The 21,615-nt window shown below is 37.1% G+C and overlaps 1 protein-coding gene across 1 annotated transcript in view; it reads left to right on the top strand.

The window, feature by feature from the left end:
- The window catches only part of SLC13A1 (solute carrier family 13 member 1), a 75,565-nt gene extending 70,451 nt beyond the window's left edge, over positions 1-5,114 (top strand). The window contains exons 13-15 of the mRNA XM_068972959.1: positions 768-929; positions 3,098-3,235; positions 4,883-5,114. Of these exons, the coding sequence (XP_068829060.1) occupies positions 768-929; positions 3,098-3,235; positions 4,883-5,020 (438 nt within the window). The 3' untranslated portion in view covers positions 5,021-5,114. The remainder of the gene's footprint in view (positions 1-767; positions 930-3,097; positions 3,236-4,882) is intronic.
- Positions 5,115-21,615: the final 16,501 nt, after the last annotated feature.

The raw sequence follows: 21,615 nt of genomic DNA, 5'->3' as shown, positions 1-21,615 counted from the left end.
AATTTAAATACTGATTTAACCTAAAATGTTGATATATGAATTTAAGGGAATGGGGAGTAGGGACCAGAAATACATGTATGATGGAAGGTTTTAGAAAACTGAATTTTCGTGTACATATTAGAACATCAGTGTTTCATTCCTGGGTCAAGAAGATCCCTTGGAGTAGGAAATGGCAGCCTGCTGTAGTATTCTTGCCTGGAAAATTCCACAGGCAGAGGAGCCTGTCAGGCTATAGTCCAAGCAGTTGCAAAGAGTCAGACACAACGGAGCAAGCATGCTTGCTCCAAATAATGTCTAAAATTGAAAATTTAGAAATATGAAAAAGTAGAATTTTATAAGATAGCTATCATAAACATAAACGTGGGAATAAGTAGCTAATGTGAATGAAAGTTGTTGCCTCTGAGGAACACAGCTTAAATGTGGGAAGAGGAAGACCAGAAAGGATGCTCCTTTTCTTAAAGCCCTGTAGTACTACATGGCTTTTTATACCCATATATAGTAATTAGATGTAATTCAAATTTAACTGAAAAAATGGGGGAAGACAATCCAAACTTCCTAAAGCTTGTTAGTGATGTTAAAATAAGAATAACTAAGAACTTCACAATGTCATAGTCACCTAGATCTAAAAAACCACAGAAAAATATGAAAAATTAAAATGATAATTTAGAAACTGAGTCCTTAGGTCAAATAATGCTTTTTTATATATTTAAATTGTCTGATTAAATGAATTATTAATGAATAACACATATTGCCAATTTGTTTTTTAGGAGTCAGGACTATCTAAGTGGATAGGAAATAAATTATCTCCTTTAGGTTCATTACCAGTCTGGCTAATAATTCTGATATCTTCTCTGCTCGTCACATCTTTAACAGAGGTAGCCAGCAATCCAGCTACCATTACCCTCCTTCTTCCAATACTATCTCCATTGGTGAGTATTTCATTATTCTTATTTATTCTCTTCATTAAAAGAATAGTGTTCTACTTTGCGTGTTCTCATATTGTGGTGTAGAATCATTTGGGGCCTGAATGGTTCCCCATAGGTAACTTATAAGGTTGCTGCTGCTGCTGTAAGTCGCTTCAGTCGTGTCCGACTCTGTGTGACCCCATAGACGGCAGCCTACCAGGCTCCGCCATCCCTGGGATTCTCCAGGCAAGAACACTGGAGTGGGTTGCCATTTCCTTCTCCAATGCATGAAAGTGAAGTTGCTTAGTCAGGTCCGACTCCTAGCGACCCCATGGACTGCAGCCTACCAGGCTCCTCCGTCCATGGGATTTGCCAGGCAAGAGTACTGGAGTGGGGTGCCATTGCCTTCTTCAATGCATGAAAGTGAAAAGTGAAAATGAAGTCGCTCAGTCATGTCCGACCCTCAGCGACCCCATGGACTGCAGCCCACCAGGCTCCTCCATCCATGGGATTTGCCAGGCAAGAGTCCTGGAGTGGATTGCCATTGCCTTCACCGACTTACAAGGTTAGTTGGCCTTATTCACATTCATATTTTCTTAAGAGACCTTAACTCAGGAGAACTCTTTTATTCCATGTTCAAGCAGCAGGATCTTAAGAGAACCCTCTACCTTCTTTCTGACCACAGTCTTCCTTTACAGATAAATGGGAGGGTCAACCCAGACCTTTCCCAGCTCTAGAAAATTTTGAGATTCAGTGCTCCCTGACAACTTTCATATTTAGATCTCTAACATTGATACTTCTCCCTCCAGAAGATGTCTTGATGTTTTGAGAAGCACTTCATATAAGTGATTTGCAAGGGAATAAAAAGCCAGGTTTACATCTCAGGCTTCAAGCTTGAATGTCTCCAACACAGCTCTGCACAGCCTAAGAAAAATGTTAAAAGATAAGTAAGAAGCAGATTTGCAAAGAGAGAGAGGGGAAAACTGTCTCTCTTCTCCACAACTAGATGGCAATTACGAGAAATAGCTTCAACTAAAGTGTTTTTCTTCCCTCGGCAGATGATTTTGGTGAAAGGAAAACACTTTAGATGCAGAAAGAGTGCCCTTCTGGAATTGTTCTGCTACCAGCTCAAGGTGCAGACATTGGCACTCTTGAGTGGCTTAAATTAGAAAAGAAATGTAGGCGGGTGGATATTAGTGAAATACAATTTGGAATTTTTCTGGGGTTTATTTCTCAACAGGGAGCAGTTAAATAATTAAGAATAGTAGTAACTCTTCTGTGATGATCCCTAAGTAAATTTTAAATTATATAACTCACAGAGGCAGTAAGTTAATGGAATGATGAGAATCTTTGGAGCCAAAGGAACCTGAGAGGCTACTAAGCTCTAACTGCTTGCCAGCTATGTTTTTGGATCAGTTACTTTAGCTTCTGTGGACCTCAGGTTCTTCATCTGTTATTTGGGGCTATAATTACCATCTCTTAAGGCCGTAGTGAAAATTAAGTTGTATATACAAATATATGAAGTTATTATATTATGCTATACATTATATACCATTAAACATCATATGTATATATAAATATATAACTATAATATATTGTATATAATATATAAATAATATATTATATATAAATATATAATATAACTATATATATATATATATATTTGAGATTCCCTGGTAGCTCAGTTGGTAAAGAATCTGCTTACAATGCAGGAGACCCCAGTTTAATTCCTGGGTTGGGAAGATCCCCTGGAGAAGGGATAGGATACCCACTCCAGTATTCTGGTATTCTGGCCTGGAAACTTTCATGGAGGGTCACAAAGAGTCAGATATGACTGAGCAACTTTCACTTTCATATATAAATACTTACATATTATGTGGTAACATGTATATAAACACTTAGCATGGCACTTAGCACTAGAGAAACAGTTGCTGTTTTCATTTTGTTTCTGAAATAAATGATACTTTACTTTCTGAATGAACTGAGTTATAATGCTTAGATGGATATCAATCACCATATAAACAACCAAAAGAAGAAGATACATTTTCTAAAAAATTTTTAAAAGTGTGTTTATGTGTATTATTTTGTCTTTATATTTCAACCTGCTTCTGGGAAATTTATTATAATAATTTTGCTCATTTTTATGGCTATCTCAAAATTTTACTTACACTCCTTTCTATCTTTTCCAACAGGCTGAAGCCATTCACATCAACCCTCTCTATATTTTGTTACCTTCTACTCTGTGTACCTCATTTGCTTTCCTCCTACCAGTAGCAAACCCACCCAATGCTATTGTTTTTTCATATGGCCATCTAAAAGTTATGGACATGGTGAGTGAACTGAAAGAATGCTATCAGGTCCAGCAGACATTATTTTGTGATGTCTTGGGTTTTCTATCCTTTTATAAACTAATCAACTGGTAGGAAATGTATAGTTTGAGTCCTGCTTTGAAGGTGAGTGCATGTGACTGGCCCTAGAATTGTTTTTAAGAGTGATAACCTGGAGCAAACGTGCCATTAATATTTACAGTCACAAATACAGAGATATTGAATGCCTCAGTAATACACTGGAAGAGGAAGAGAGCATAGAATATACTCAACACAATGGTTTAAGCTTAGGGCTTGTCAAGATCAGGATCCAACTTGACCTAGCCAAATAGAAGAAGTAGGTTAATGAAATTTAGCAATCAAGCACTGTGGTTTTGTATCACAAATATTTACACAACTGACATTTGCTCTGAATAAAATGTTGGGCTCAGTGCCTGACTGATGGAAAGTCATCTTTGTTTTTCTGATTCTAATAGTGACACCTGAAATAAAATGAAGTGAAATTAGCACAGCAAGGAATAATAGAAATTATAAGTGACAAAATGTATACATTTTGCCAAATACAAAAGTCATGGTAGTGAAGAACTAGTTTGAGAATATCCTGGTCTTCTCTTAAACTTGATCACCCACTTCTAAACCAAACCAAGCAAGAATATAACTAAAGGCTATTCAGTGAGCCTGCTGTGCAAATGCAGTTCCAAGTTAAGCCCCAGTTCCTTCCTTCTACACAGATTGCTGTTCCTAAGCCCCTGTAACATAAAAATTCTGTAAATGCCTCTATGCAGAAGTCACATAATTTACTTTGGGCTTAAAAATGTGCATAATATACAATATAAACAATGTGCTAAGTTTGTGAATTAAAAAAAAAAGATTCTAAAATAAATGAGTGGCTTGCATGGACAGAAACTCTATAATATTCATTGCTAGGCATCCCATTTTGCCTTAGGGCTTCATGTTTTAACACAGACAATGCTGAGATAAGCAAGCTTTCTCTGTAAAGATCCAGAGAGTAAATATTTGAGACTCTGGGCCATAGGGGTCTCTGTAACAATTACCACATCATAAAAGCAGCCAACAAAAGTATACACAAATGGGCAAAATTGTGGTCCCAGGAAACTTGGTTTACAAAGCAGTTTATGGGGAGGAGTTAGCCAATCTCTGCAATTTGAGATGGTTTAGTGGATACCAGAATAATGATATCAGAGCTAGAAGAATGAGAACTTTGAGAAAGATGAGTGGAAGGGATATTGGATCTCTGGTAAGAGAATACTGAAGTGAATATGAAGGATTCCGTTTTCATATAGTGACCTGAAACATATTCACTGAAATACCAAACCACAAAACTCAGATCTTGATTTGACCTAAATTGGCAGATTTTTTAAGGGATTTTTTCTCTAAGTGTAATGACTTCAGTACATTCCTAAGAGAAACTTCTCTGATGCTCTCCAACTAAATGACATTTAGTTGGGAACAGATTCTTTTTTGGCATAAATGGAAGGACTTGTCTTATGAAACAAATAATTGATACTAATCACTTAAGATGCATGTAAATCTGCATATGCCTTCTGCAACAGTATTCCAATTCTCCCAATTTGTTTTGTTTTGTTTTCGTTTTTTTGAGACTAACATTCAAGCTCTTTCATATTCAAGGTTAAAGCTGGACTCGGCGTTAATATTGTGGGTGTCGCTGTGGTGATGCTTGGCATGTTTACCTGGATTGTACCTATGTTTGACCTCCACACTTATCCTTCCTGGGCTCCTCCAATTAGTAATGAGACAACGCCATGACAAGCTTGACTATTCTGTGGTGAGTTTCAGGAACCACTACAAAGCCTTCACTGCAAACTTTGGCTCTAGAAAATTGATGATTCTTAAATCAGTCTTGGTGTAGTTGCTATAGTTCCAGTGAACACCCCAAAATCTGCTTTAAGATGCAACCAAGAGCATAATATGTGCCTTCATCAAGAAGCCTTCAGTTGAGATTTCGCTTAAGGACCATATGCATCCTACGTCATCACAAGAATAATTCATAACTTGATCTTCAAAGAAATGAGGTCATTTGCTTCATCTTCCACTTTGGGTTCAGTGTAACATTTCAGATGTCCATTTATTATTACAAAAACTTTCCATGAAGCTAGAAATAGGAAATAAAATATACAAGTTAATTAGGTACTTATATAAATCATTTCTGTGGTGTTCTAGAGTGTTGTCCAAGGGAATTTTCTGAAAAAAACCAAAGCTGTGGTCATCTAGTGGTGCAAAAGAAAAGTTTAATCTGAATACGGTGTACATCCCATCATCTAAAAAATATTCCAATCAGATTACTCTCGATATAGCTACATAGTATAACAATTGAAAGTAAATATATATATATATAACTGAACCCACTAAACAACAGAAAACAGATAAGAATTTCCACTTGATCTTATGGTTCATACTTGTATGATCTCAGTGCACTGAGAAATGTATTTTGTTGCTCTATGGCTAAGGCTTGTTATGATTTCCACCATTAGCACAGTATAGTTAGAAAAGAAAGCTAATCAGTATAGAACTATTAACACATTTGTCTATTTGTGTAGCAGTTTTGCTTAAGCATTTATTTTATTTCATAGTTTTCTGTGATTGTGGGTTTCAGCCTGTCTGCCCTATTTCATAGCTATATAATGTCATACGTAAAAACAAAAGATTAAGAAATTTACATGAGTTATAAGTATAGAAAAAAGTCATATAATTCCAATCCATTACATCAGTATTGAAAAGAAATACCAGAGGAAAATTAAAGAATAAAAGTTGAAACTGTTGATATATTCACAAAAGAGAAAAATAAGTTATCTGTGGGGAAACCAAAAGAGAAAAAGAACTGAACATTTAAACAAAAGTAAGAAGAAAATAGTGTCCAAGCTTTTGGGATATGAAAGATCAAGGTCTATTGGCATTCTAAAATTAAACTAAATGGAAAAAATTCACAAAGGCAAAAGAAATGTGTACAGTTAGGAAAATATGGAAAAATTAAAACAGAGCAATTCTCATGTTAAAAATAAAATAGAAGACAAGGTTAAAACAGATCTTTAATAGCTTCTTTAATTTTCCTAGAAGTCCTCAGGGATGGTTTCATGAGTGTGTGTGTAAATAACATTATTTATAAAGTTATCCTTGAAAATTAAATATGATAAGGAGGATCTTTTAAGTTATACATTTTTTAAAAATTATATATACTTTTATACATATGTAAAATTCAAAATTCATGTTCATTATTTGTTTATTTAGTTCAGTTCAGTTTAGTTGTTCAGTCGTGTCCGACTCTTTGCGACCCCATGAATCACAGCATGCCAGGCCTCCCTGTCCATCACCAACTCCCGGTCAATGCAAAATTTATCACTTTTTCAGTAAAAAATGTGTCCATTTAATCATTACAATATATTATTACTGCTTTGTGTGCATCATCTCTGTTCACCCCATTTATTTGTTCCCTTACCTGTCATATGTTGCACATTTATTTATGATCCACAGTATTTATTACTTTTCTGCCTTTTGCTAGTCATTCAATTTATCACTGTTGAATTATATGATGAATATATTTTCATTATGAAGAAATGAAACAACTTTCAAATTATAATGAGTACATTTTGCTTTCAAGAAAATAATATAAACATTTCAGCTTGAATCATTTTAATGAATTACTTCCAACAGCTGCCAGCTGAGTACAAGAAAAATGATACTTAGCCAAAATTTGTTTAAGTGAGCCATATGGTTCTCTTGTTACATCTTTATGTCTAGTTGATATATCAGAAGTGACTTAACTCATCCGTTTCACATTTGTCCCATTTATATCAGAGTTCTCAAGCTCTTTTAGTTTGAGAGGTATGCACTGTCTTTGAAAGTTTCCAACTGACAGCCCAAACAGATGATCAAACAAATCTTTGTCCTCCCACTCTAAAATAGATATCATTTTTGTTATTTTCTTGAGCTTTACTTAGAGGTTACCTAGAAATCTTTGTCACTTTAAATCTCTGTATCCTGCTCAGGGTTTGGATCTTGTCTAGATAATAGGGGCAATTTCACTAAATGCCTATTTACTGTCTGTTTCTGCAAGTGCTTGGAGGGCTCCCAGGCACACGTGGTTCCTTTGCTTACCTCAACTGCCACTGTAACATGTCAGCACCTAGAATTCAGATTTCCTTCCTTTCAAATGTGGGCACTGTTTTCACCCTACCAGGTCTCCAAGTCTTGGTTCTCTCCTTTTTCGGCCTAGGAGATGGGAAGGTAACTTATGAACTGAATTAATTAGCAAAACTTGATAAAACAATATCATGGCACACTAATTGTGTCTGGACATGCGTACTACATATTGTTATATATCAAAGGTTATTATTAGATATTTTATTATATCTTTGCCATGGCTAAATATTTAATAAGATTTTTTAAATTGATTAATTTATTTTTATTTTAATTGGAGGCTAATTACTTTACAATATTGTGGTGGTTTTTTCCAAACATTGACATGAATCAGCCATGGGTGTACATATGTCCCCCATCCTGAACCCCCCTCCCACCTCCCTCCCCATCCCATCTCTCAGGGTTGTCCCAGTGCACCAGCTTTGAGTGCCCTGTTTCATGCATTGAACTTGGACTGATCATCTATTTCACACATGGTAATATACATGTTTCAATGCTACTCTCTCCAATCATCCCACCCTCGCCTTCTCCCACAGAGTTCAGAAGTCTGTTCTTTACATCTGTATCTCTTGCTGTCTTGCATATAGGGTCATCATTACCACATTTCTAAATTCCATATATATGTATTAATATACTGTATTGGTGTTTTTCTTGCTGACTTACTTCACTCTGTATAATATGTTCCAGTTTTGTCTAGTTCATTAGAACTGACTCATACTTTTTATAGCTGAGTAATATTCCATTGTGTATATGATTCTTAGTGATGACACTTTTGTTCCAAAGTTTTTTTGATCTAGCTAATCCATGACTATTATCTTATGTGTGGATTTTTCCTAGTTAAGTGTTTTTATTTTCAGAAGGGAGAGGATTGTACTAGCAATGAAAAAGTAAACTCAAACAAATGGTCAGTTTTAGTACTGTAACATAATATACAAATAAAAATAGTTTAAATTGTTACCCCAGGGCAGCATCAGCTATCTTATTCCCAAATGAAGTACTTTAGGCAAAGTAATAATATACGAGGTAAATTTTAAGTCATGCAAATATCAAAAATAAAGGTACAGAGCAAGATCAGACTAGTCCAGGAATAAACACTAAAAACAGCACAAAAATAAAGTAGAAATTGAAAGTTTTTTCCAAATATGAGGAACTTCATTTGTCTAGAAAGAAAAAGACGTGGGGTTTTATAGAAAGAAAGAAAGAAAAGGACATTTCTTAGTGACAGTATAGTGGTATAGATATTGGAGGACAGAGGTGGGGAAGATCTTAAGAGCAAATCATAATAAATATTTTATAAAATGCATTACTGTGTCAGCAAAAATAATAATAATAATAGAAGTCCTTAGGAGAGAAGTTTGATTTAAAGAACCAGCAAAAATCCAGAGACTTAAGCAAGGACTGAAGACAGAAACTGCTAATCCCTAGAGATCTTGAAATTTTCTTTGAATAAGTATGCAGGGTACAAGGGATGGGAGACCAAACTAAGACCCAAGCAAGTTAGGGGTTAAATGAAAAATTACATGGAGACAGGATATCATCTCAGTGAAAATGAGAGAAGAAAAAACCTCCACTTTATAGAGGGAAGCATGAGGAATTTTAATGTTTTGGCCTATGCACTTGGGGAGGAGTAAAATCTCCTTTGAAAATGTATAACCATGCAGGTTGGGGGCCTAAAGTCTCAGTATCAGTGTTGTATAAGAGACTTCAACCTGAAATTGCATTTTAAAGCAATCCTGCTGCTGCTGCTGCTGCTAAATCGCTTCAGTTGTGTCCTAGCTTGATAGTATTCCCAGGTACCTGGCAAAAAAAAAATAAAATGAACACAGTTTTTCAACTTGAGGCTCAAAGAACTTTTTGGTTTATCATCAAAACTCATAAATTCTGCCAAAACATAAAGTTTTTTGTGCAAGAAACAACATAAACAAAAGAAATAGAATCCAAAGTGCAAAGAGAGCATATATACTAATTACAAAATAAAGCATATAAAGTGAAGATGCATAATGTTTGAAAATATAACAGAGGGTCTTGGATATATATTATAAGAATGGTTAAAAAAAAAAAAGAATGGTAAGCAGAATTCTAAAAATGTCCTCTTAATGTCTCCTAATTATTCAGTCAAATATTAATTTTTGTGCTAATATAAAGGGATTTTGCAGATGTGAATGGTGGTGGTTTAGTCACTAAATTGTGTCCGACTCCTTCTGATCCCATAGACTGTAGCCCTCCAGGTTCCTCTGTCCATGGGATTTCCCAGACAAGAATATTGGAGTGGGTAGCCATTTCCTTCTCCAGGGGATCGTCCCAACCCAGGGATGGAACCCGCATCTCCTGCAGGCAGATTCTTTACCACTGAGCCATTTGCAGACATAGTTAAGCTTATTAATCAGATGACTTTAAAATAGGGAGATTGTCTTAGATTGTTGTTCTTCACTCACCAAGTTGTGTCCCATTCTTTGCAACCCCAAGGACTGCAGCACCTAAGGCTTTTCTGTCCCTTACCATCTCCCAGAGTTTGCCCAAATTCATGTCCATTGAATCAGTGATGCCACCCAGCCATCCAACCATCTCATTCCATCTAATCTTATTCAGGAGGGCTCAGTGTGATTATATGAGCCTCCTAAAAACAGAAGAGGAAGGCAGAAGAGTCAGGTGGTAAGATGAGACAGAATGGGAAGTCAGAGAGATTTGAAACATGAAAATTGGATGACACCCCCCGCCCCTCCCGCCACACTGTTGCTGGCTTTGATAATGAAAAGGGTCACAAGCCAGAGAATGCAGGCAGTCTTCAGAAAGTGAGAATGGCCCTTGGTTAAAACCCAGCAAGGAAACAGAAGCCTCTGTCCTACAGTTGTATGGAACTGAATTCAGCCAACATGATAAGCTTGGAAATAAATTGCTTTTAAGAGCCTCTAGTAAGGGTCACAGCCCTGCAAACACCTTGATTTAGTCCAGTGAGACTTGTATTGGAAAAATCTGCTAATCTATAGAGTACTAAGATGATAGTGAGTATTGTTTTAAGTCACTACATTGTGGTAGTTTGTTTTGGTAACAATAAAAGACAAATACAATAAGGAACAAGAGACTGCAAAAAGTAACCAGATAGGTATGAAAAGCTGTCAAATAGAAATTTTAGATAGAAAAATTATAATGATTTAAATTAAAAACTTAATGAATAGGTTAAATAGCACTATACAAACCAGAAAAGGAAATATGTGAATTTGAAGACATATTTAAAAAAAAAATTATTCAGAATGCAACACAGAGATATACAGAACTCTAAAGGGAGTTTAAAAATGTAAGCTAGAATGAGAAATGTAAAATACATTTAATCATAAGTCCAAGAGTAGGTCTCAGATGGTAATGCATCTGCCTGCAATGTGGGAGACCCAGGTTCGATCCCTGAGTCAGGAAGATCCCCTGGAGAAGGAAACAGCAACCCACTTCAGAACTCTTGCCTGGAAAATCCCATGGTTGGAGGATCCTGGTAGGCTACAGTCCATGGGGTCACAAAGAGTCAGACACGACTGAGCAACTAAACTTTCACCAAGAGTAGATAATAAAAAGAAAATGAGAAATGCTGTCCCTGAAGATACAGTGGGTGACAATTTTCCAATATTAATGAAAGAAACAAATCAAGTTTTTTTGAAAGCATAAGGAATCCAAAGCAGGATTTTTAGAAAGGAAATATGCCCTCACCTACATGATAGTGAAATAGTAGAACACTCAAAAGAAAGAGTGTTTAAGCAAACTCCAGGAGACAGTGAAGGACAGGGAAGCTTGGCATGCTGCAATAAATGGCGTTGCAAAGAGTCAGACATGACTTAGACACTGAACAACAATGGCAACAAAAGAAATAAAAGGACTTCCTCGGTGGTCCAGTGGTTAAGACTCATGCTTCCACTGCAGGGGAAGCAGGTTCAATCCCTCATCTGGGAACTAGGATCCCCAGTGCAACTAAGATCCCATATGCCACATGGCACAGCCAAAAGAAAGAAAAGATGCTAAAGAGAGAAAGAAGACAGACCACACCCAAGGAACTATAATTAGACAATTAAACCAAGGCTACATCCTCAAAAACAATTGGAAACAGTTAAGAATCTCCAAGTGCTAAAACAAAGAGCTATCAACCTAGAATGATATATCTAGAAAAATCTATGTTTCAAGAATGAAAGAAAATGAAGAAGTTTTCAAACCAACAAAAACTAAGGGAGCTTACCACATGCAAGGCTCATGAAGATACTTCTAAACCATATGTCAAAGGGAAAAGAAAAATAATTCAACACTGAAGGTGTGTGACACAGTAAGAAATGGTGAGTAACCAAATCAGTAAACGTATGGGTTAAGAAAAAAGCTAGAATTAAAATACTGAAAAAGCAAAAAAAAAAATGCAAGTTCAAAGACAAAGTATTCTAACGTAGCTCTCAACTTTCCATTTTTTCTTTAGAGCAGAGCACTTAATTTAACTAAATCCAAGTCAATTTAATCATTTCAGTGTTTTTTTTCCTCTGTTTCAGCATTTAACTTAGTCAACTTAGGTTTTTGTTTATTAGATACCATATCTTATTCCTTTCTTCTTGCAGTTTTTATCTAAATTCTCTGAACCTTACATATGAAACTCACCCTGGATGAAGCAAGTTTGAACATATGTAATATAGGTTTCATAACTTTTGCTGTTCTTGCCTACTAATTTTATCATTTCTGTCATTTCTGCTACTTCTTATTGCTTGATTTTCCTCATTTAAGAGCTATAGTTTTGTTCTTTTTCTTCCTGGCACTGTTTTTTGTTTTTGTTTTTTTAACTGAGAGCCAGACCTTGTTGATTTTACTTTGTTAAATAGTAGGTATTTTTAAGGTATATTTTTATTTCTATAAATATTTTTGTGTTATTCTGGGTACAGTTATTTGGAAACAATTTGCTCTTAAGATTTCTTGGGTAAGATCAAAACAACCTGTACTGGGACTGCCTTTCCCTTGCTACTGAGGCATCTTTCTTAGTGTTTTACAAGATGCTCTGTTACTTTTGAGGTTTTCCACTCTGATTGGAGGGCTTCCCTGGCAGCTCAGATAGTAAAGAATCTGCCTGCAATGCGGGAGAACCAGGTTCAGTCCCTGGGTTGGGACAATCCCCTGGAGAAGGGAATGGCAACCCACTCCAGTATTCTTGCCTGCAGAATTCCATGGACAGAGGAGCCTGGTGGGCTACAATCCATGTGGTCAGAAATCGTCAGACACAACTGAGCAACTAACACGCACACACACACTCTGGTTGGAGCATGAATTATTCCCAGCACTGTGTGAGCTCTTGTTGATCACTTCATCTAATAATTTTACGTGATTATTTCTTTACCTTCAGATAGTTTCCTAACAAATATGCTTTGATCAGTATTCAACAGTATAGAGGACAGGATTTCTGGAGATCTTTCTGTCTATACATGTCTCTCTTCTCTGATACTCTGCTCTGCAAACTATAGCCACCTGTCCTCCCCAGACTCCCAACTTCATCTACTCAACTCAGGTTATCATCAACAGGTTCTGCCTGGACTCCCCCTTCCCTGTGCTATAAGTTGAATCAATCATAGGGCTCAACTATTTCCTCATTTCAGAGATCACTGTCCTGTTTTGCCTGATATCCAGTGTCTGAAAACTGTTATTTCATAAAATTTTTCTTTTTCTTAGCTGTTTCAGGCAGAAGAGTAAATCCTTTTCCTAATGTTGCATCTTGATAAGAGTGGAGGTCTCTAGAAGAGCCAAATTTAAATTATAATCCCTTTTACCCCCTAGTAAACTCGGAATCAGGACAAGCTGAGTTAATTGGCTGGTTCTGAAATCTCCAATTTTAATCACTGGTGTACAGTGAAATCTTAAATAAGAGAGTAAATGGTAGATAAGGAGTCTCTATATTGGTATTCGGAGGTAGAAAAGGTTCTTCTGTGAGTGCAATTTTGAATTTGTTGAGTTTGAGATTTATTCAGCATTTATGAGAGAGTCAAGAAAAACTGACTAAAGTCATTTGAATAGTCCAAATGGGAAGCTGAGGACTGCGGTCAGACCTTTATTTTAGCTTAAAATACGATGTTTCTATAAGATGAAGTGAGTCTAGAACATACAAAAACAACATGTAAGAAACTGTTTTTTCTTCGACTTCAATACTATGATAGCTACCTAATATTTATATCCTAAATTGTTTGCTATTTATTTTAACTGAAGTATATTTGATTTACAAGATGTTCGTCTCAGGTATACAGCAAAGTGATTCAGTTATATATGCATGTGTGTGTTTTTCAGATTCTTTTCCCTTACAGGTTATTACAAAATATTGAGTATAGTTCCCTGCACAATACTACTACTAAACCCAGGTCCAGCTGCTCACTGCTCAAAAGCCAATACCTGAGAGATAAGTGTTAGAAAAACTGTATTTTGGAGGCCAGCAACCAAGGAATAAGGTGGACTCATGTCCAAAAACCAACTCCCAATTGCCACTCAGGCAGCATGTGTGTGCTCAGACGTTTAGTCATGTCCCACTCTTTGTGACACCCTGGACTGTGGCCTCCCAGGCTCCTCTGTCCCTGAGTTTCTCCTGGCAAGAATACTGGAGTGGGTTGCCATTTCCTCTTGCCAGGGTATCTTCCCAACCCAGGGATCGAACCTGCGTCTGTTTCATCTCCTGCCTTGGCAGGTGGATTCTTTACCACTAGTGCCACCTCAAGGGCAAGAGCTTTTAAAGGGGAACTTCAAGGGTGTATTGGCAGAGGGAGTGGGCAGAGAAGCACAGTCAGCTCTGAGAATCATCTCAAAATCAGTAATGTGGTGGTCTGATCAGTGTCACCTTGATTGTTTCAAGTACAGCTAATCTTCAGTTCTAGGATTAATTCCCATTTTTTGAGGCCAGTTCTCAGATTATATGAAACAGAAAAGCTTCTGTCATAGCTACAATGTGGTCATCTTTCTCCACCGGGTAGGGGCTTCAGTATCTGCAAAACAGCTCACAGAGTATGGCTCAGAATACTGCCTATAGTCCTTCAGGACTAACTAAAGGTCCTTGATTTTGTTTAATAACTAAGCTGTTATTATTTTGCCTTGTGTAAAGGCTCAGAGTTTAAAGTATAATAAAGCTCTAAGGCTAAGGGAGTGCTTAAACATAGTAGGTCCTTGTTTATCTATTTTATATAGAGTAGTGTGTATGCATGCATGCTCTGCAATCCCACAGGCTGTAGCTCATCAGATTCCTTTGTCCATGGAATTTTTCAGGCAGGAATACTGGAATGGCTTGCCATTGCCTCCTCCAGGGAATCTTCCCAACCCAGGGATCGAACTCACATCTCCTGCATTGGCAGGCAGATTCTTTACCACTGAGCCACCTGGGAAGCCCCAGTAGAGTGTATATGGTAATCCCCAAATCCTAATTTATCTCTCCCCCATTGTTCTCCTCTGGTAACCATAAGATTGTTTTCTATGTCTTTGAATCTATTTTTGTTTTGTAAGTTTATTTGTATCATGTTTTTAAAGTTCCACATACAAGCACTATATGATATTTATCTGTCCTACTTCACTTGGTATGATATTCTGTAGGTCCATGCATGCTGCTGCAAATGGTATCTTTGCATTCTTTTTTATGCCTGAGTAATATTTCATTGTATAAATATACCACATCTTCTTTATCCATTTGGAGAAAACCATAATTTGAAAAGATACACACACCCCAATGTTCATCACAGTGCTATTTACAGCAGTCGATTCACGCAAGCAACCTATACGTCCATTGACAGATGAACTAATGATATAACTTTAAATTACTATTTTAATTAGAACACAAGATTTCATGGCCATATTTGAAAGTACCTTAGGACAAATATAGTTTCTTGTTTTATGTAAAAAGAATTAGGGGATGTAGAGATTTAAATATTGGAAAAGTTGTTTAGAAAAATAAGTCAACCTCAAAGTTGGTTCAACCTGAGGAGGCAAGTCTCTGACACAAGATATGGGCTGATAGGAATACTTTATTGTCTCAGTAACAAGGCTTTTTGTGGTTCATCTAACAAATGTTAAATGAATAATAAATAATGGCAGGTTATTCCTCAGGGTTTTGGAAAGTCATTTTTACTACAGTCCTTGACATTCCTCTCCATAAACTTTTACTCTCCATCTCAGCTGGGAAAGTAATTGCTTCTGGTCAGAGTTGGGATATACTGGCTGTTTTCCAGAGTTGGGGGTCTACTGGGTATGAATAGTTCTGTCCTCAGGTATCTGGGAATTGCTTTGGGATGCCCTGAACTTCCTTTATACAGAACCTACTCATGGGTCCTCCTTACAATTTGAAAAGGGTCAGAATTCATCCTCCGAACTGGAATTTGACAGTCTCTATTACTGCAAAGGTGGTTGAGGCTGTATTTGAGATTTAACGTGCTAGATAATTTATACTTCATGTTAAAGCCAGCTTTACAGTTAATATATTCCTGAAGGCCAGTGTTGCTTATATTTACTTCCCCATTTTTTTTTTTCAGCCAGAACTGTAAGGTTGTAAAGAACCTCGGTCTTCCCACAGGAAGAGAAGTCTCATTGGCCATGATTTACATTCTGTCTCCTCTCTCTTTTTTTATCTTCATATATTCACTTGACTAAATAATATAAACAAAGGAAAAAAAAACTCTATACAATTCTCTAAAACACATTTGAACATTTCTAGTAGCTTGCCTTTTAAAATCTGATAGCAAAGTACTCTACAAAATGTAAAGCAAGCTTTCAAGAAAGAGTATTTTAAACTAGCAATCCTTCATGTTTATTCTGAAAATAACATATATGGAAAGCAGGCATGATAACCAAACAATCAAGTACTGGTTGCTATAAGATGCTATTCCATCTTGTGCAGCCTCCTCTGAACTTATTTGCCGAACATGGATACTGAATCTGTAGTTAGGTGGTTCTGTGGATGCAGTAACAGTGTTCAAAGAAGTTTAAAGTAGTCTTCGAATTTAGATATTGTTTAGTGACAAGACAGAGCCAGCATAGTTTATCCAATTTGACACATTATATAGACAAAGTAATTATGTCAAGGCAAAAAAGCTTAACTTAAAAAGATACCTTTTTAAAGTGTACAGTGTGATGAGTTGATTTTCATATACTCTGTGGAATGCTTACGAAGATCAAGATAATTAGCACATTTATTACCTCATGTAGTTACCTCTGCTTCTGCATGCATATGTGCTTGTTGTGTGTGTGTGTGGTGAGAATGCTTTTTAAACCTAATAAAAATATCTATTTCTGAGTGTCTAGACAGAAGGGAAAAACTCATACCTATTCAGTTCAGTTCAGTTCAGTCGCTCAGTCGTGTCCGACTCTTTGCAACCCCATGAATCGCAGCACGCCAGGCCTCCCTGTCCATCACCAACTCCCGGAGTTCACTCAGACTCACATCCATCGAGTCAGTGATGCCATCCTTGCAGTCCAGGGGACTCTCAAGAGAGTATTTATAATGTTGCTTCCATAGACAGCAGGGTGCCTAGTGTCTAAAATCTCCTCCTCAACTCAGGCTGCAAATATTTAGTGTATACCTGTCCTTTGCCTACATCAATGGCGAAAACATAATGAAGACTGTAGAAATTTTCAAGGTTTGCAGTTTTCCTGGATGATCAGCCTTGTTTATTAATTGCTAATTACAAAGTACAGCCTTCCATCTTTTATTTCCCTGAGCTGGGTTCTTTTAATATCTCAGTTTCAAATGCATTATATCTCAAGTTTTTGAAGAAAGATCTTAGTTCTAGTAGGATTCTTAGTGTCTCTAGTGACACAAGTTGGTCAGGTGCAATTTGAGGGATTCTTCAGCATTGGTGATGTTTTGCGTTAACTAAGAGTTAAGAGTTTTGTGGAGTAGTTGTAAATATTTCTCGAAGTGTTCTAAAGCCTCTCTCTAATAAGAGTAAATTATGGTTAAAAGAAAAAACACAACAAATGTGGAGATGGAGATTGGGATGGCAGATGCTGTTGACAGACTGATTCTAGAAGCACAGGCATCGCTTTCCTTCTACACCTGAGCTTTGGTGAACTGAAGAGATGCAAGCAGTGCTCTGCAAATGCAGAGTGATACTGAGCCTCATTTTTCTCTTCCTGTTTTTATTCTTTACAATCCATCTGTTTTTCATTTCTACTATCTGAATGGCTGATGGAGTACCTTTTCAGAGCACTCAGAATGTCAGTGTGTGAATTGAAAGATGCATCACACTATAATTGCATGTTCTCAAGGAATTTTCATACTGTTAACTTTTATTAGAGTCTGATTAAGTGTCCCCTAAGAGACAAAGCCACAGTATCAGAATTATCAAAGCAATCATCACCAGTATATCTTCTAACTCTTCACCATGAAGAAATGTCATCTTGTGAGTCAGGAGAGTCAATACTTTCTTGTTGACAATTTATAATTCCTTTTTCCAGCTCTCTTAAAAAAACATATAACAAATGACAATAGATGGGGAAACAGTGGAAACAGTGTCAGACTTCATTTTGGGGGGCTCCAAAATCACTGCGGATGGTGACTGCAGCCATGAAATTAAAAGATGCTTACTCCTTGAAAGAAAAGTTATGACCAACCTAGATAACATATTCAAAAGCAGAGACATTACTTTGCCAACTAGGGTCTGTCTAGTCAAGGCTATGGTTTTTCCAGTAGTCATGTATGGATGTGAGAGTTGGACTGTGAAGAAGGCTGAGCTCCGAAGAATTGATGCTTTTGAACTCTGGTGTTGGAGAAGACTCTTGAGAGTCCCTTGGACTGCAAGGAGATCCAACCAGTCCATTCTGAAGATCAGCCCTGGGATTTCTTTGGAAGGAATGATGCTGAAGCTGAAACTCCATTACTTTGGCCACCTCATGCAAAGAGTTGACTCATTGGAAAAGACTTTGATGTTGGGAGGGATTGGGGGCAGGAGGCGAAGGGGACGACCGAGGATGAGATGGCTGGATGGCATCACTGAGTCAATGGACATGAGTCTGAGTGAACTCCAGGAGTTGGTGATGGACAGGGAGGCCTGGCGTGCTGCGATTCATGGGGTCGCAAAGAGTCGGACATGACTGAGCAACTGCACTGAACTGAACTGAATCACACCCTCTGTCTCTCCAAGTATTGTTCTGAATTCCTGTAAAGGTAAGTATAAAAATTCTCAGAAGAGTTGGAAAACCAGCTATTTTCCTTTTTGTTGTTGTTTAGTCACTCCTTCATGTCTGACTGTCTGTGATCTCATGGACTGTTCCACCCCAGGCTTCCCTGTCCTTCACTGTCTTCTAGAGTTTGCTAAAACTTATGTCCACTGAGTTGGTGATGTCATCCAACCATCTTGAACTCTGTCGTCCCCTTCTCCTCCTACTCTCAATCTTTCTCAGCATCAGGGTCTTTTCCAATGAGCCAGCTCTTCGCATCAAGTGGCCAAACTATTGGAGCTTCAACTTCAGCATCAGTCTTTCCAATGAATATTCAGGGTTGATTTCTTATAGAATTGACTGGTTTGATCTCACTGCTGTCCAAGGGACTCTCAAGAGTCTCCTCCAACACCACAGTTCAAAAACATCAATTCTTCAATGCACAGACTTCTTTATGGTCCAGCTCTCACATCCAGACATGACTACTGGAAAAACCATAGCCTTGACTCTGTGGACCTTTACTCAGTTGTTTCCTGTTTCTCAGAGGTTAGAATTAGCTGTGGGATGATTTATCCCATTGAACAAAAACATAAACCCAAAGCAAGACCTTGTGATGGGTTCTAGGATTTGTTCATGAAAATGCATCACTGTAATATATATTACTGTCTTTCTTAGGGAAAAATGTTAAAAATCAACAATGATATTCTGGAAAAGACCATTTAGTCCACATTTTCACTTTTGGGGAAAATATGAGCTCATAGAGATCTTTAATATGAAAAGTTCATTCATTGATCAGTTAACTTTATTGAAGATATTACCAGGTAGGATCATATGAGTAGAGTTGTGGAAGCCTGGGTGGGGAAGTAAGGTTAAGAGGAACTTATGTAAAAAGTGCAGTAAGATTTTTGCACAGTTTTATCTAAATATTATCAAAATTATTTATACCTACTTTAATTGTTGTTGTTCTGTCACTCAGTTGTGTCTGACTCGTTGCAACCCCATGGACTGCAGCATGCCAGGCTTTCCTGTACTCAGCATGATTATCTAAGTTAAGATTAGGAAAGTAAAGAACAAAATTCTAAAAGATATATGCACCCTTATGTTCATCGTAGTGTTATACATTCCATATATATCAATTTTATCTATTTAAAAGTTTTCATTATGAAATACTCCAAACATATGGAAAAGTACTATTAACAACAATAGTGTATCCACCATCCCATGGACCCATTGTGCAAATTTTAAAGCTTAAGAGCTTAATAAATTAATTAATAATTAAATTGTTTTAAATATTTGTTCCATATATTTTCCCCAAAGAAATGAGCAACTAAAGCCCCCTAACTACATCGCTCATTAATAGAGAAATGCAAATCAAATCTACAATGAGATATCACCTCACACTTTCCAGAACAGCTATCATCAAAAAATCTACAAACAATAAATGTTGGAGAGGGTATGGAGAAAAGGGAATCCTCTTCTCTGTTGGTGGGAATGTAAATTGATACCGCCATTATGGAAGCCAGTATGAAGATTCCTTAAAAACCTAGGAATAAAACTACCATATGACCCAGCAGTCCCACTACTCAGTATATACCCTGAGGGAACCAAAAGTGGAAAAGACACATGTGCCCCAATGTTCATTGCAGCATTACTTACAATAACTAGGACATGGAAGCAACCTAAATGTCATCCACAGATGAATGGATAAAGAAGCTGTGGTGCATGTATACACTGGACTATCACTCAGCCATAAAAAGGAACTCATTTGAGTCAGTCCTAATGAAGTGGATGAACCTGGAGCCTATTGTACAGAGTAAAGTAAGTCAGAAAGAGGAAAACAAATATATATTAATGCATATATGTGGAATCTAGAAAGACAGTACTGATGAACCTGTTCTCAGAGCACTCAGACATAGAGAACAGACTTACGGACACAGAGGTGGGGGGAGGAAGGAGAGAGTGGGACGAACGGAGAGAGTCATATGGAAACATATGCACTACCGTATGCAAAATACATAGCCAAATTGGAATTTGCTGTTATGACCCAGGGAACTCAAACTAGGCTCTGTAACAATCTAGAGGGGTGGGATGGTAGGTGGCAGGTTCAAGAGGGGAGGCATATGAATAACTATGGCTGATTCATGTTGATGTATGGCAAAACCAACACAATATTGCAAAGCTATTATCCTTCAATTAAAGAACGGTACCTGCCTTAGAAAATAAGGCCCCCTAACTCATTACTGTTACCAGAGGTAATAACTAACCTCAATTTGGTATGTATCACCCCATCTATGTAAGATTTCAGACTTTTCCTACATCTGCCAATGTAGGAGATGTGGGTTTGATCCCTGAATCAGGAAGATTTCCTGGAGAAGGAAATGGCAATCCACTCCAGTATTCTTGTCTGGGAAATCACATGAACAGAAAATCCCTGGCAGGCTATAGTTGATAGGGTTTCATAAGGTCAGACATGACTTAGTAACTAAATAACAACATGTATGTATAAGCAATTTATAATATTGTTTTTAGAATTTTTAAAGTTTTATAAAATTATTATTTTCTGGGTATACTTTTATAATATTTTTAGTAACTATATTAATAGCTTATTTTCTAGTTTATTCATTTTAATTTCCTATAGCATTAGGTTTTATTTTAAAGGAAAATTTTGTCAATTCTTCTGATGATGGACAGTTTTTTTTTTTTCCTAGTAATAACCTTGCATGTGGCTTGTTGTACTCATGGATGGGTTTTTCTAGAGACGATCACTATAATTGAAATTGCTCAGTACTAGAGTGTAAGAATTGATGCTTTTGAACTGTGGTGTTGGAGAAGACTCTTGGGAGTCCTTTGGACTGTAAAGAGATCCAACCAGTCCATTCTAAAGGAAATCAGCCCTGGGTGTTCATTGGAAGGACTGATGTTAAACCTGAAACTCCAATACTTTGGTCACCTGATGCGTAGAGGTGACTCAGTGGAAAAGACTATGATGCTGGGAAGGATTGAGGGCAAGAGGAGAAGGGGACGACAGAGGACGAGATGGCTGGATGGGATCACCGACTCAATGCACATGGGTTCGGGTG

Source organism: Capricornis sumatraensis, chromosome 5, assembly GCF_032405125.1.
Source record: "Capricornis sumatraensis isolate serow.1 chromosome 5, serow.2, whole genome shotgun sequence".
Classification (NCBI taxonomy): domain Eukaryota; kingdom Metazoa; phylum Chordata; class Mammalia; order Artiodactyla; family Bovidae; genus Capricornis; species Capricornis sumatraensis.
This window is presented reverse-complemented; position numbering and strand designations above follow the sequence as displayed.